This window comes from Nicotiana attenuata, unplaced genomic scaffold (assembly GCF_001879085.1).
Source record: "Nicotiana attenuata strain UT unplaced genomic scaffold, NIATTr2, whole genome shotgun sequence".
Lineage (NCBI taxonomy): Eukaryota > Viridiplantae > Streptophyta > Magnoliopsida > Solanales > Solanaceae > Nicotiana > Nicotiana attenuata.
Window position 1 is genome coordinate 31177 of NW_017671815.1, and position 15344 is coordinate 46520.

General features: G+C 35.4%; 1 protein-coding gene across 4 annotated transcripts; it reads right to left on the minus strand.

Moving 5' to 3' along the window:
* Positions 1 to 1616: 1616 nt before the first annotated feature.
* On the minus strand, positions 1617 to 7895 carry LOC109210374 (E3 ubiquitin-protein ligase RHF2A-like). Of its 4 annotated transcripts, none has more exons than XM_019373775.1 (10): positions 7792 to 7895; positions 7168 to 7308; positions 6901 to 6947; positions 4385 to 4447; positions 4182 to 4290; positions 3692 to 4068; positions 3439 to 3546; positions 2973 to 3330; positions 1859 to 1945; positions 1617 to 1775 (listed from the first exon to the last, which is right to left on the minus strand). In XM_019373775.1, the coding sequence occupies exons 2-8, from the start codon at positions 7297 to 7299 to the stop codon at positions 3027 to 3029; spliced, it is 1140 nt and encodes a 379-aa protein (XP_019229320.1). In that variant the 5' UTR covers positions 7300 to 7308; positions 7792 to 7895; the 3' UTR covers positions 1617 to 1775; positions 1859 to 1945; positions 2973 to 3026. The 4 variants fall into 4 exon arrangements, with proteins under 4 accessions (XP_019229320.1, XP_019229318.1, XP_019229319.1 ...); XM_019373773.1 differs by having other exon boundaries at positions 1859 to 2021; XM_019373774.1 differs by having other exon boundaries at positions 1859 to 2078.
* Positions 7896 to 15344: the final 7449 nt, after the last annotated feature.

Here is a 15344-nt window from a genome sequence, read left to right on the forward strand (position 1 = left end):
CAGTAACGTATCTGCGCAAAATCTGGAAGGTTAAACTGGTTAAAAACGGAAGGAAATCAAATCACATGATTTTCTCCAATTTAACTCAACTAAACGATCCTCATTAATCTGTATTTGAAGATACATAATAAAGATATATAGCTGAATAAAGAAAATACATATGAATAATACAGTTGAGTAGAACTGTATACAGTTGAATACACAAAATACAACTTAATTCACTGAATAAAATCAACTTGAATATAACAAAATACAACTGAATACAGCTGAATAAAACTCTTGAATGCAACAAAATACAACTAACTTCTGCTGAATAAAATAGTTGAATAGAACTAACTACAACTGAATACAGTTGTATAAAACAGTTTGATTAAAACACCTTGAATACAACTAACTATTGCTGAATAAAATAGTTAAATACAACTGATTAAAACTGAATAAAAGAGAATACGCATAACTTTTTAATACATCTACAATATATAAATGAATGCTGCTGAATACATGTGAATACAATTGAAATATACATTCGAATACAACTGAATACAAATAGGCGATTTGGGCGATCTAGAGAGAGAAACAGCCTTATGGCTTCGCCGGCCGGCGGCCAGCCATTAATTCCGGCTGGTCAGCCCTCTAACACATCTGCCCAACCTCCTACAACAACTACAAACAATCCCCAGCCCTTAAATCCCACAAACGAAGCCATGAATTACACAAAAGCTGTGAACCCTACTTCGACGACCACTGCCATGCAGAATCGAGCCGCTACAATTGAACCAATTGCTCTTCGTCTATCAAAATCAACGAATTAAACTTACCCTAAGCGATTGTAATGGAGTGATAATGGAGGAGAACTAGAGAATTTGGGTTGGAGAAGAGGTATGAATCGTGGGTTGAGGGAGAAAGAGTAAAGTGTATGCAAAAAGAGAGAGAACGTGGTTAGTCAATTTTACGGTGATTATGTGAGAGAAAGACTAAAAAGGAGAGAGAAAAATATTATTTAGCATCTATGGTGCGTTAAATGTAGGATGTACCTATAATTAGATATTTGGCTATAAAGTATAAAAGGTATCTATAGAATATAATATTTTAAAATGATATTTATTTAAAATAAATAGGGTACTAAGGTTTTCTATAAGGTGTAAAAATTCCTTATTTTTATGTGTAAAACTATTGGGTTCAATTGAATCCATATGCTCCTTCCGCATCGTCTGCGTACCTGACGCCACAAATGTCTTCTCCCATTCTTGAAGGTAATAGTACCTAGTTCCATGAAAGCCTAGGATTCCTTTAACTATCTACATTTCTTAGTTACCAAAACTAATATAAATTCAATGATATACTATTCATGATATACATAGAAACAAAAAAAATAATACATAACGAAACAATTCCAATTAAAAGTATATTCAACGGGGAAAGTGTAACAGGTAGACGCAAAGGCTAACCCAATGTAATGTGCCTAAGATGAAAATAAAGCCCGAGAACAAATGCAGCTATTTTGCTTGTCCACATCTTCTTCTTCCCCCCTCCCCCCCCCCCCCCCCCCAAAAAAAAATAAAAAAACCCCTTAAACAGAACTATGTAAGGTTTATATGATAACCAAAAACATAATATTCTAGTGATATGGTTCAACATTCGATTCACGTTAACGTATAAACAAATATACAGGCAAATCACATTCATGTTGCAACTGCTATTGCTCCTTTTGAAAAGACTGGAGGAAGATATCTCGTCCTCAGCATGTCATATTTGAACCCCGGCAAGTTAATAACCTGAAAATGAAAAAAAAATCCAGTAAATTAAGCGAAAATAGAGTAAAAAGGTCCAGATTCTTATGCGAGTTTATACTACTTACATTGTTTCTTTTATAGGGTTGCCTTTTAGCAACCAAAAGAGACCTCTTCAACTAGCAACAAAAGCAAAGAGGTACCGATAACAAGAGCTGCTCCACTCAATATAGGGCAAGGGACAAACCGACAAAGCAAGAAAGTATCTTTAGCAATCCTTAGTTTCTGTTGCTGTACTCGATGCATAGGGCGAGTGACAAACCAAAAGTGTAAGCAACTCAGCAATCCCTAGGTTTTCCAAAAAGAATGCAGGACTAATATATTCTCCTTGTAATGATGGGTCCAGGGTAAATATTTTTTAAAGATAATTTATTCATGAGGCAAGAGAAAATCTCAGTATACAAGTGGTACATAGAAGAGTAGACAACTTACAAAAACAATATGGTTCTCTACAAATTTCTGACTTAAGACATCATTCCTACTTAAGTTCCGGCTCTGGATTCTAAGACACCATTCCGGCTTAAGTTCCCAGACACAAGGTAAAAAATTAAGACAAATAGTGAAAAAAAGAGTCAGAAATGTACTAGAGCTAACATATTGTTTCACATATGAATTTCTCCTACATTTTTCATAGGGCAACTTCAGAGCTGCCAAACTACCAATCAGGCAGTAATTAATTAATTATGTAACCACTAAACAATTTTAGGAAAATTGGAACATTTAAATCTGAATTGTCCTGGAATAAGTAGTTGTTTCAGAAAATAAGAATATATGTTATTGGTTTCAGGATATAACCATTTGGGTTATTTTTCATGAACAAGATGAATTTTCAAACCAAACAAATTATGTGCAGTTTTGAAAAAGTTAACATTGCAAAATTCTAAAACCAAATGTGGTTAGTTCAGTTATCTGGTCTCCATTTGAAAGTATCAGCAGATTCTTTTCATGCACTACTACCAAATAACAAATTTTCATTCAAATAAGGGAAGTGTATGATCATGTATCTTGACCTTTTATTCAGTGAGAATAACAATAGTGAGAATGACAATGACCCCATTTTTAACATCATCAAAAGTAATAAAGAAACAGCATTTTTAAAGCTATAAACAAGGAAAAGCGCAACAAAGAAAGAAAGGCACCGAAGGGAAAAGAAAACGTCCCTTTACAGGAGCAATGACTTACATTCAAAGATGAAATGCTGAGGACAGATGCCAGGTAAATGCTTAAATAGAAGACTTAATTCCGAGCTGAACTTGCAGCAGAAGCTGTTGAGTTTCGGTTCAATCCATTTCCAATATGAGTACCCATATTACCATGGTCTCTCTGGAGTGTGTGTGAAGAATCCACTATATTAGTAACTGCTGAAACAGAACCAGCTCTACTATTTTCTCGAGTTTCCAGGCGTTCCATCAGGCGAGATAGACTAGCAATTCCAGCATTCGCCTTGCTCCTACCAGAACCAACATCAGGCATTGAAGAGCTTCGAGAAAACAATCTCTCCTTCCACCCTCGTGTATTCTTTGAGATTGATTCTTTATATCTGGAAGACAAGACCATATATAATGTGGCTTAAGATGACAACAAAACATAAAACACGCACAACTGCTTAGATTAAGAATAAAAATCATTTGAGTGAAGTCATTCATACTTCATTGATAGAGAATTAAATCGAGATTTCCAGGACTCTGATAGTGACTGAAGGTCTGATGGTCCAGCTTTCCCTTGGCTTGGTGTCAAAGACGAACTAGAAGAGTGTCTAGAAAGACAGAAACCCAAAAACAAATGAAAGCTGATTTAAGAAATCTACATGTGTTAACCAACCTATTCCATAATATAAACCAATTTAAGATAAAGCCAAAGTGTTTGCATAAAATTGAAAGGATGTTGAAAACCATTACTACCTATCACCAATAGATATTCCTTGTATTGTGGCTGGGTTCAGAACAGATCGAGATGATGAAGCAGAAAGTTGATTACTTTGAACTGATGAAAGGTGAGGCGTATGTTGTGCTGATTCACTGTTACCGGGGGTAATGGGAAGAGAAGAATCAGCTATTGTGGCTGCAGCAAGATCAGAATTTAATCCCGCAGGAGAAGGTGAAACAGAAGCGGTTGGAGAGGAATTAGGATGAAAAAATTGTGGACGGTCATTGGCGGATGAGCGATTTCTTGAGCCCTCCCTTCGACCCGCATGGTGAGCCCTTCCCATTGAAACAGCAGCAGCCAAATGCTGAAGAATGCGCTCTTCAAGTTCAGGATCATCAATATCCACAGGTAACTGCAGTGCAATGAAAGAAAAAAATAAGTAGAGGTAAATGCAACATGCTAGCTTGTGAAACTTCATAAAAAATGACAGGTGAAAAATGCTTATCCTTTAAGATGGCCACATACATGCTGTAATCCGAAATCTCCAAGCGCAGGAAGGTGCAATAGTGTAGCATTTCTTTCCGCATTAACTCTAAAGTTCCTTTCTTGTTCCAGAGCCTCAAACAATTCTTGACTGAAAGAGGGAAGTCAATTAAAGTCAAGTAAAGCCTACACCCCCGAATCAGAATCATGAAAAATATGGACTGAAAAAAAGAAGCCAATCGAACCTCATCTGATCTTTCAAACTTATGGACTGCCAACACATTGGACAATTAGAACTTCTCTGACACCTGTTTTAAAAAATTTAAACTAATTAGACTGTATACTTCAGTGTTCATCATAACTGTATAGTCCCTCAATCATTTCCTTCTCATGTTCCAGAATAAATACAATTTATAAGCAATTTATAAGTCAGACACATTTAAACCCCCCCCCCCCCCCCCCCCCGGAAAAAAAAGGTTATTTTGTTCTTCAACAAAGGTGTCCTAGCGTACAAAGAAATGTTTATAACTCTAATCAAAAACAGAGTAGTTTGTGGGTGTGGGTGAGTGAGTGAGAGAGGGTATTTTTACTGCATCCCTACAGCATATTCTCTAAACAGTAGATAATAAAAAAAATTACGGTTCATAAAATGTTTATGTTCCTTCAAAAAAATGAGGCATGGATGTAGAGAAGCAATGGCCTCTGATGTAGACACGTAAAACCAAAAACGGTGGGTGAAAAGCGATGAGGGTAGAGAAACATTTTTTCGCACAGTTTCTCTTCAAATTCTTTTGTCTGACATAATTTTAACTACAAAAATAGTCATATGTACGACAAGAACTTCTAACTCACATAATTCAGTGCCCTGTCTATATCCAATTTGAATAGACTTATCTGTTTCCACTACTCAGTCTTGAGTTCACAACCTCATTAATAATAAGAACCACATCTAGGATCTATCTCCTACCTCCCAACAAAGACATTTTCTGAGATATTAATGAGCTTTGTTTAAACCGTGCTATCAAACGGTCTGAAGTTCTTGATGTCCAAAACACCATTTCTCTCAAGGATCGTGATTCCGCAAAAAAACGGTAATATTCTTCCTCAAAATCACCACTTTCATTCAAGTGACTCATACAGTGGGATGGAGCTAAAGGGAGGAAAGGGGTTCAACTGAATCCCCTTTGCCGAAAAATTGTATTGTACAAATAGGAGAATATCGAATTTTCTTTTGGTCATATTTGAACGGTTGAATCCCCTTGAAATGAGAGAAGACTCTAGTATAGTGCCAGAGGGAGTCCAAAAGTTGCTTTAGAACACATGTTCAAATTCTAGGTGGGACACTCTAGTATTTTTTGAATCTCCTTGTCTGAATTTCTGGCTCCACCACTGCATACAGTCCACAATATCCTTCCATTCCACCTCCAATAATAGCGAGAAAACACCAAAGTAAAACCATGTAACTAGATGCTTTGTCTCCCATTAAAGCTTGACAGATGTTTCTTCCGCAGATAGCTTCTTGCTTTCCTCTTTAGGTAAATCTAATCATGCTGCTATATTTGATCATAAAGACAATAGTAATTTTAAGCTCTGATTCGTTATATATCTAGACCTACTTAAGAAGCATAAACCAAATAATGCTAATAAACATCATAAAAACAATAATACTTAAGACGACATGGTACTTTCACTAACAACCTCTGTAACATATTTTAGGTGCAAGGAGTAGGAACAGTCTGTAACCAGCAATTCTCTACAGCAGAAGAGAGTCTTGTTTCTTAGTATCCATTTATGCTTCCACACAAATTTTCGCCAGTTTTTACCTTAAAATAAAGAGTATATTTCCTGGATAGTAGATTAGAAGTAATCATTTATGAATTCTTATTGAACTTCAATACCAAAGTAAATTTAGCTATATATCAAGTGATATTTGTATACATAACACTTTTCTTAACAGAGCTGCACAAGCTCCAAAGTTTGCAATAGTTTTTCTCCCTTCTACAAGTTAATTAGGCAAATAAAAAATGCCTCATTTGCATTCCATATTGAATATTTCCAGCAAAGACATGCTTGCAGTATCCACGTTTATACGATCTAGCAACTCATAAAACCGATCTCGGATAGCACAATAGCAGAGAGAAATACATCTAGCAACCCCCCCCCCCCCCAACTCCCCCCCAAAGTCCATAGGATTGCTTTGGGCCAATTGTTTGAGTGCATAATCTATGCCTTTTGTTTTCTGAAAGCAAGACAAAATCCTAAATGAAGCTGGTGAAAAACTATGTGCTAGAGAATATATGGCATTGAGTAACTACTAAAAGATGGTTGTAAATAACAGAAAGCCAATGCCACATAGAAATAACATTAACAACCACCAACAGACTCGCTAGCATCCAGTTCCGCCTATTACCTTTCAAAGACCAGTCATATTCTTTTCCCTTCTTCATTGTATAGCGCGTGTGTGTATACACAATACACTTCTACTTTGTTAGGTAACATTGAGTTTCAAAGTTGTGACATATAATTTGCTCAAATGAGTTACTAAGCCATCTACTTTCCCTGGCTCATTTTGGAACTAGCCAAAAAAGCAAGTTTTCCACCTGTCTGTTTGCTATTCAATCTCACATTATGTTACCAAAACCATCCCCCCCCCCCCCCCCCCAATAAAGGGAAAAAACAAGATACACAATATCAATCTATTTGCCTAAATATTGTCGAAAACAGCAAAGATAGTGTAAACAAAACTTTTGCAGCTACGTACCATTCCAGGACACATTGGAGATGAAACTCATGATTGCAGCTAGTTACCTATTAGAAAGAAAAAAACACATATATTATGCATTAGCACAACAACAACGACCCAGTAAAATCCCACAAAGTGGGGTCTGGGATATTAAGCATTAGCCCGTCCTTATAAATGCTTCAATTTTTTTTTATAAGCATTAGCACGTCCTTATAAAAAAATTGAAGCACCAAAACATTGCTATATTAAACATTTAACTAAAAGCGAAATGTCACTAGTATTCACCGTAGAAGGATCGCTTTCGCAGAAAGCCTCGAGGCAAATGCTGCAAGAATCATCACAGGCATCTTGAATTCCACCTTCCACAAAAGCTGCAGGTGATGTCAAATGACCCTCTGTTTTCATGACCTCATCCATTCCCAAAACCTTAAGCACCCAAAAAAAACCAGATTTAAATTTTAGATCTCATCACACAAATTAGCTTCCTATGTAACCTTAAAAAAGAAAACTTTATAACTAATGAATAGACAACAAGTATTTTCGTTTTAAAATAAACTCTTAATTCAACAAAAATAACATCCAAAAATGCAAATTTCTTATATGGGGATTTCTCAATTCAACAATACATATGGGTCTTTTAAATCTGTGAATAGACAAATAAAAATTGAAACTTTAATTTTCTCAAACAACCCATAAAAATGCAAACTTTGACACAGGACAATGTGAAATTTCACGTATTTAAATTCAGTATAAGAAAAAAGACCTAAAGCACCAGAAAAAATTGCACTTCAAACAAATTAATAACAATCAGAAAAAAGAATAATCTCACACAATTAAAGCAAATAAACACCAATTCAAACAAAAAAGACATATTTTCACGATCGAATTTTGTTATTAGGAAAATTTTACCTCCTGTAAGGTTTAGAGAAATTTGTTCCCCAGAGATGATGAGAATGAACGCTAAGGTCCCTTTCAGGAACCTAGTATTTTGAGAGACAAAAAACGGAATATTAATATTAAATAGAAATGGAAGGCACGTTTACCTTTGCCTTTAATTTGCTTTAAAAAATAGCACCACTAAAAATAATAAAGTTACTAAAATGCATTTTTGTAAATGCATAATTTTGTGAACAAAAATTTCTATAACATGAATGAACTACTTATAATTCAAATAGAAGAAAAGACTTTATAAAGATCTCTATATTTTATTAACTAACTTTTATGTTATTTGTTATTGATCTAAAATATCATAATATAACTAACCATAAAATACAAAAGGGAAAATAGATAATGAGAATCGACCCAACAGCTATAGGGGCTCTCCTTGTGGAGTACTATATAGAATTTCGTTTATGTATATACATTGATAATATAAAAAAATTATCATCTAATTATATTTTGTATTATCGCTTAAAAAATAAGGTATATTGTTTGAAAAACTCCCAGTGTGTCATGTTTTGCATTTGTAAATCTTGCAAACAAATGTTGAACGTATATTATTTTTATTTTTTTAACCAATTGAAACGTACATTAGTTTTTTTCATTTTTTGAATAAACGTATATTGATTGATTACCTAAAACTTTGGTTAACTAATGTGATTATTATTAGTACCCTATAACAGTTAGTTACGTGCTAGGTTCATATTAGTTAATCAGATCTTTAACTACTCCAAAGTTTTAGTCAAAATTTTGAAATTCTCTAGCCTCTCGAAGGGCAATAGATTAACTGAAAAAAAGCGGACCAGAAATTACATTTAAAATAGTTCATTATACCAAAAAAAAAAAAAAATTGTTCTTTAAATTTATTTTTGAAGGATAAGGAAATTATTATGCATCTATTCTGCAAGTCGCGGAACAACCACATAATTATCTAGAACATACCAGTTTTTGAGCAATTTGTTTTTTATTGCAAGTCTCAAAATTAATATGCAAATCGTAGACCCTCTTTGCGGCCTCCGGGTCGCATAATATTATACTATGTAAATATTTTCTTTCCTTTCCTTGTTGTAATATAGAGATTGTATTAAACTAGGAAACTAGGATCTCTTTGTAATCTTTTTCATATATGTTAAGGAGCAAAGGGTTCGTTGTTAACTTGTATATATAAATTTTGAATTTTGATACAGTCAAACTTCTCTACAACATTAATTTTTCCCTTATTTTTCTCTTTTATAGTAAATGGTTGTTATACAATCATAATAACATCTCACGTTTAAATATTTTTCAGCCGTTATAGACAAAATTATCCAGATACAAATTTGTTTTTTAATGTTACACATAAAATATAAGAAAATTATTTAAATTTAAAATCTCAAAAAGTATGCAGATTTCATTAATTAAATATTTAGAAAAGCTATTATTAATAAATCTATAACTAAACATACAAAAATGTATTTGAAGCTACATGTTTTAAGACTACTAAAAAATAAATTCTTTCAAGATTGATGAAAGAATTTTGTATTGTCGCTTGTTCCATAGATTCCATTCTCTTACTAGCAATATAACGCTTAATTAACGAAGATATGTATCCAAACTTTTAGCAAAAGGGTATTCGATAGCTTTCCTTTGAAGGCGATCTAAGCGCTTAACTGTTGAATCTTCTATCTAATTATTTTTTGATATTTGTCCAATAAAAAAGATATCACATACTACAGATGTTCAAATCTTACGTACTATGCAAGATGAAAACTTTATTCAAGAGAAGAAATTGTATGCAGAATTTTAAAATTATTACTAGTAATCTTAGAGATTCTACATGGCTATTATAGAGGGATAATTTTATAAAGAGTATCCTGTTGTAAATATAGTTGTTGCTGTTACAGGTAAAAAGTTATTCTAAAGAGGTAAAATATAACTTAAAAAATAAATTCCAAAACTTGACTTTTATAGTGACTATTATATAAAATATTGTTATAGAAATAGAGAAATATAACTATTATTCTAAAGAGGTAAAATATAACTTAAAAGAATTGATTTTAAGGAATACAACAAAAATTATCTTAGAGAAAAGAATCTTTTTCTTTTGTTAAAGAGAATATATATATATATATATATATATATATATATATATATATATATATATATATATACATATACATATATATATATATATATACACACACATTGCAGATTACTATTTAAATTGGGGTATTGCGGTTCCCCTAAGACGGCCATATTTTGTTCAATTGTATCAATATTACATGCCCAAAAATTTCTAACTACTTCAGTTCCAATGATGTCCGCCCAAAATACATCATTTGCAAATATCAGAGGAACTGCTAGCATGGTAGTTCTACCTAAAAAACTTAAATTTGCTGCCTCCTTTGCCAGTGCATCGCCACTCTATTCTGTTCCGTGTAGTTGTGCCTCACCATTACCTTGTCCATCCTTTGTATTAATAACATGCATTCACAAATCATATGATCGTAAGTTATGTAGCCTGTGAGTAGCATTTTTATTACTTTAGCCGAATTGTATTTATGTCTAGTGGAATCCAGCTATTTTGTTCTGCGAGTTGGAGGCCCCTTAGCAGTGATTTTTTGTTCTGCCATGGAGTTGGTGGTATGTGGTATTTTTATATATACCCCATAATACAATCCCAACTATGATTCCTGAATACTCCACCAGTTTCCCCAATGCCTGGGTTGCCCTTGGTTGTCCCATCCGTGTTGAGTTTATAGTGGCCCCTCCTTGGCGGTTCCAATTTAACTCTGGTATGGAATGACCTCCTAATAGTACCATTTTGTGCTATCATATAGTACTCTGTTGCTTTGGGACGGTTTTATTAACACTAAAGTTATCTTTTTTATTATTGAAAAGGTCATAGTTTCTTGCTAGCCAGATGTGCCAAAAACAAAAAGGAATGATGTTCTCCCATGATGTTGTTGAAAGAGAGCTTATTCCATGTTAATGGCCATAGTTGAGCTGAGAATATGAGATTTAATTACTGACTTTCAGTAGATCCCTTGGCTAGAATTTTATGCTAGAATTGGGTTACATTGGGGCATTCCAAGAAGATGTGGTCACTAATTTCAGGACTAGCTGAGCAAAAAAAGCATTGACCGTTGCAATTAATCCTAATTTTGTGCAGGAGATGGTAGCTATAATCCCCTATTTTAGTCACTTATTGCACTCTAATTCACTGCACTTCACTTATTTTGAGCTTTAATTGGTAGTGTTGTGCACTTATTGTGTGCGTTATGCCTTGTAAGAGTGATTCGAGTGATGTAGATGTTGTGGAGCTAATTTGAGTTATTTGGAGCTTTGAAGTTTGAGTAAAAGCCCAAGGGATTAAACCGGGATCGTGTTCGGGGGTCGATGACCAAGTTTGGACGTCAAAACGCAAGATTTGAGCCGTACTCTGTGAAATTTGCACTAGTGCGACGCAGAGTGCGAGGCATAGTGTGACGCAACAATGTATTTTTGCAGCCTGTTGAGTTGTTCAGCTCTTTATATTTTACCACTAATGCCTCGCGTGGTGTGTCGCCCCATGCGACGCGCCTGTGCAATTTTTACAGAGTAAATGTTCTATTTCGTCTAGGAAAAGGTGATTTCGTTTGGGCCTGATCCTACTTGATATAGATACATGTAGAAACATTATTTTCTGGACTTTTGACACACATTCGACCTAAGGAGGCTAAGGAGGAGTTGGAAGAGCAAAAGCACGAGGATTTCATCATTCCTTCCCCACTCAAGGCCTGAGTTTAGATTGAATTTATGTTTTCATAGAAGTTAATTATATTTGTGATGAATTACTCCATATCTATGGAGTAGTTCCCTTTAGCGTTTGATGGATTTGGTGTATTTATGATTGTTTATGGATTATAACTCTAGTTTTATGTATTGAAGTGTTTTTGGATGATTTAACTGTTGCATCTATATTCACATGTTCATGTAATCGAGAGAGGCATAACTTGTGATATTTTTGCATTATATTGTTGGTTCAGTTCAGAGATTCTTTTAAGTAATCGAAAGAGGCTAGTTGAATCCTAGATTAAACCTAGTTAGGAGGATAACCGAAAGAGGTTTTCCTAAAGGCCAATCCACTACGAATTCTTGCATATGTTCACATGGCTTAGATTGATTCATCTTGTGAGGTTGAGACTTAATGGAGAGAGGAACTTCTACTAAAAGTTTGAACTAATAATTGAGTGAATTCAAGAGACTCACTTGAACATTAGAAGTGAATTATCTAGAGTTAGATCCCGAACAGTTATCTTGCACCTATCTTATTAAAACCCTATCTTCTCCCATTGATAACCTTCTTTGCTTATTCCTTGTTTCGATAGTCATTAGTCAATAGATTTAGGTTCTTAATTAATTTTAGTTATTAATCATATAAATCTCGATTGTTGATTCTCTTGGATAGTAATCAAGGTAGAAAGTACGAAAATACTATTTAACTCCAATCCCTGTGGATACGATATTATACTATACTATCTTTGACTAGCGAGCATAATTTAAGTGTGTATTTCGAGCTCGTCAAATTTTAGCGTCGTTGTTGGGGATTGGCAATTAATAGTGTTCAAAGTAGCTTTTGGTGCTAATTCAGGAATTATGTTTTAGTTTTTTTCTTTTCTTTTTCCTTTTTGTAGTTTATTTTCTTTATTAGTTAACTTCTTTTTAAGATTTGTTTTGTAGTACCTAACAAGTTGGAGAAAATATTGTAGATATTGAACTCTAAATGCTGTGAAGATGGAGTAGAACCAGCCTAATTAAGCGGTTGAAGAGTTAGCAGTTGAACATTATCAGGGTTTTCTATTTGTTTTAAATGCGGTGGAAATGATCTGTGGGTTGACTGTCAACAGGTATGTATTCTTTCTATGGTTCTTATTTTGAACAGCCTCACTCTATTTCTGGTTCGTACATGTACGAGGATTCATATGGGCGTAATTCTGACTCTGATTGGGATGAATAACCTTATTATGACTACAATAACAGGAAAGGGAGACAACCACCTCAAGAGGAGAATGGTAGTTTAGTAACGCTTATGCATAGGTTCATGAATAGTGTTGAAGAAAGGTTTATGAAAAATGATGAAGCCATTAAGAACCTAACAGCGCGAGTGAGTACACTAGTTAATATACTTTCAGAAAGCTCATTGCATTTTGATAATAAATACACAGAGGAGATACCGTGCGAGAATAAGCCTATCCGAAAGGATGAGCGTCTACAGATGGAGATTTCCACGATGCAAGAGGGCTCTGATTCAACTGAGACGATCGAAGATAAAGCTTTGGTTGAATATAAAGCGAGGGAAGAAAGTTCAAACCCCCATCCACCTTTCCACACTTGCAATATTTAGTAGAAGAGAATGAGAAGCAAATGGTCTTGGACATACTAGAGGAATATTCACTCGGCCTTTCTTCTTTGTCTTCTTATTCTAACCTTGATCATGTGGATTTTATTTTTGGGGATTTACAGGAATATGCATGGATTGATCTTGTGAAAGAATGCAGAAACATGTTGAGGATGATCCTACAAGATCAAATCACCGCTCAAGATGATGCTATATGACGAAGTCGCCGGAGGTGACTGACCTCCATTGAATCCGGCGACCCTCCATTGAATCCGGCGAATGCTATATGCTATCATGTCGTTCTCATCTCTTGCCCTTTCTCTCTTGCTTTTCACTGCTATGTTGCCGGAAGTGACGAGATCCGGCAACCTCAATCGTCTCTACTGATTTTCTGCTCGTGTATTCATTTGGTTGGCTCACCCGGATTTTGTCATCGGTAAACCTTCATTTTGCCTAAAAACAGCCCCATTCTTGTGAAAAAATAGCAGCCCCAAAAGTTGAGATCGTGGGTGTCGAGGACGCCGACTTGGTTTTCGGTTCGAGGTGCATCTTAGTCCGGATTTTGTTGTCAGTCTTCTCGTGTTTTTGCTCCTTTCAAATCATCACTGTATAAAGCTTTGGGGTTAAAAATGTTGGATTATAACAAAGAAAGCTTCTCGCTATAAGGTTCACTTTTCTTTCTCTCTGCTGTTGTGCATTTTATTTGCTTGTTTTTCTATTTTGCTTGATGACTAAACACATGATATTTTGCTTGGTTAATATCCTTTTACTTCATTTTGATCTCCATTAGTGTTCATATATAGTTGACTCTTTATAGTTTGGTTCATTTAGTTTGGATTAAGAGAACATTCAAGTGAGCTTTAAATCATATTTAATGGATTGCATTTTTGTAACGACCCGGCTGGTCGTTTTGAGAATTTATGCCCTGATCCCCTATTAACTGCTTTCCCCGTGTCTATTTCTGCTATTATGATTTGCCGGGATGGTTCTTCTTGAGTTTCGGAGTGTTTTGGGACACTTAGTTCCTAAATGAGAGTTTAAGTTTTAGAATTTGGACCGTAGTCGGAGTAGTGTGAAGACGGATCTGGAATAGAATTTCGTCGATTCCGTTAGCTTCATTGGGTGATTTCGAGCTTAGGGGCGTGTTCGGATTATATTTTTGAGGTCCGTAGCTCATTTAGGCTTGAAATGACGAAAGTTGAATTTTTGGAGTTTTCGGACCGTCAGTGAAATTTTGATATCGGGGTTGGAATCCGATTCTGGAAGTTGGAATAGGTCCAGTGTTTAATATCACTTGTGTGCAAAATTTGGGGTCAATCGGACATGGTTTGGTTGGTTTCGGCATCGGTTGTAGAATTTTGGAAATTTAAGTTCATTAGGTTTGGATTGGAGTTTGATTCGTGGTTTTAGCGTTGTTTGATGTGACTTGAGGGTTCGACTGAGTCCGTATGATGTTTTAGAATTGGTTGTTATGTTTGGTTGAGGTCCCGGGGGCCTCGGGTGAGTTTCGGATGCTTAACGGAATTGAATTTGGACTTAGGCAAATTTCTGATGTGCTGAACCTGTTGTTTTCGCACGTGCGGATTTTGGACCGCAGGTGCGGCGCCGCAGAAGCGGTTTTGGCAATCGCAGATGCGGTCTGAGGCATGCAGACCACTTGTCGCAGATGCGGCTCAAGGACCGTAGAAGCGGAACCGCATCTGCGAGGAGTGGAGCGCAGGTGCAGTGCCTGGAGATTTAATGAGTTTTCGCAGGTGGAGTTCCCTAGCCACAGAAGCGGGATCGCAGAAGCGGCCCCATGACCGCAGATGCGGTAATCGCTGGGCAAAAATATGAAATTTTGAGGGTTTGAAGTTCATAACATCATATTCGATTTTGAGCTCGGGAGAAGGCGATTTTGTGAGGTTTTTGAAGAGGAAATCAGTGGGTAACGATTCTTAACCCTATTTTGTTTATATTTTATCAATCTATTGTTGTTTTACTCATCTAATCAAGGGATTTGAGTGGCAATATGATAATTTTGGGGAAAAGTTTCCCAACCGAGTTTTTGGGTTTTGATCGGGTTTTAGTTGTCGAAATGGAATAATTTTTGGATGAGTGATCTCGTGAGTGAATGGGTGTTTAAATTGGTAACTTTTAGCCAATTTCGAGACGTGGGCTCGGG

What these genes read in the sequence shown, in the direction of transcription:
- LOC109210374 (XM_019373772.1), bottom strand. Translation starts at nt 7,299, where the DNA reads ATGGATGAGGTCATGAAAACAGAGGGTCATTTGACATCACCTGCAGCT. An exon ending in CTCCAATGTGTCCTGGAATG is followed by an intron (nt 4,448 to 6,900) that starts GTACGTAGCTGC and finishes TTTTTAAAACAG; the next exon opens with GTGTCAGAGAAGTTCTAATT. An exon ending in GGAATATCTATTGGTGATAG is followed by an intron (nt 3,547 to 3,691) that starts GTAGTAATGGTT and finishes CTGTCTTTCTAG; the next exon opens with ACACTCTTCTAGTTCGTCTT.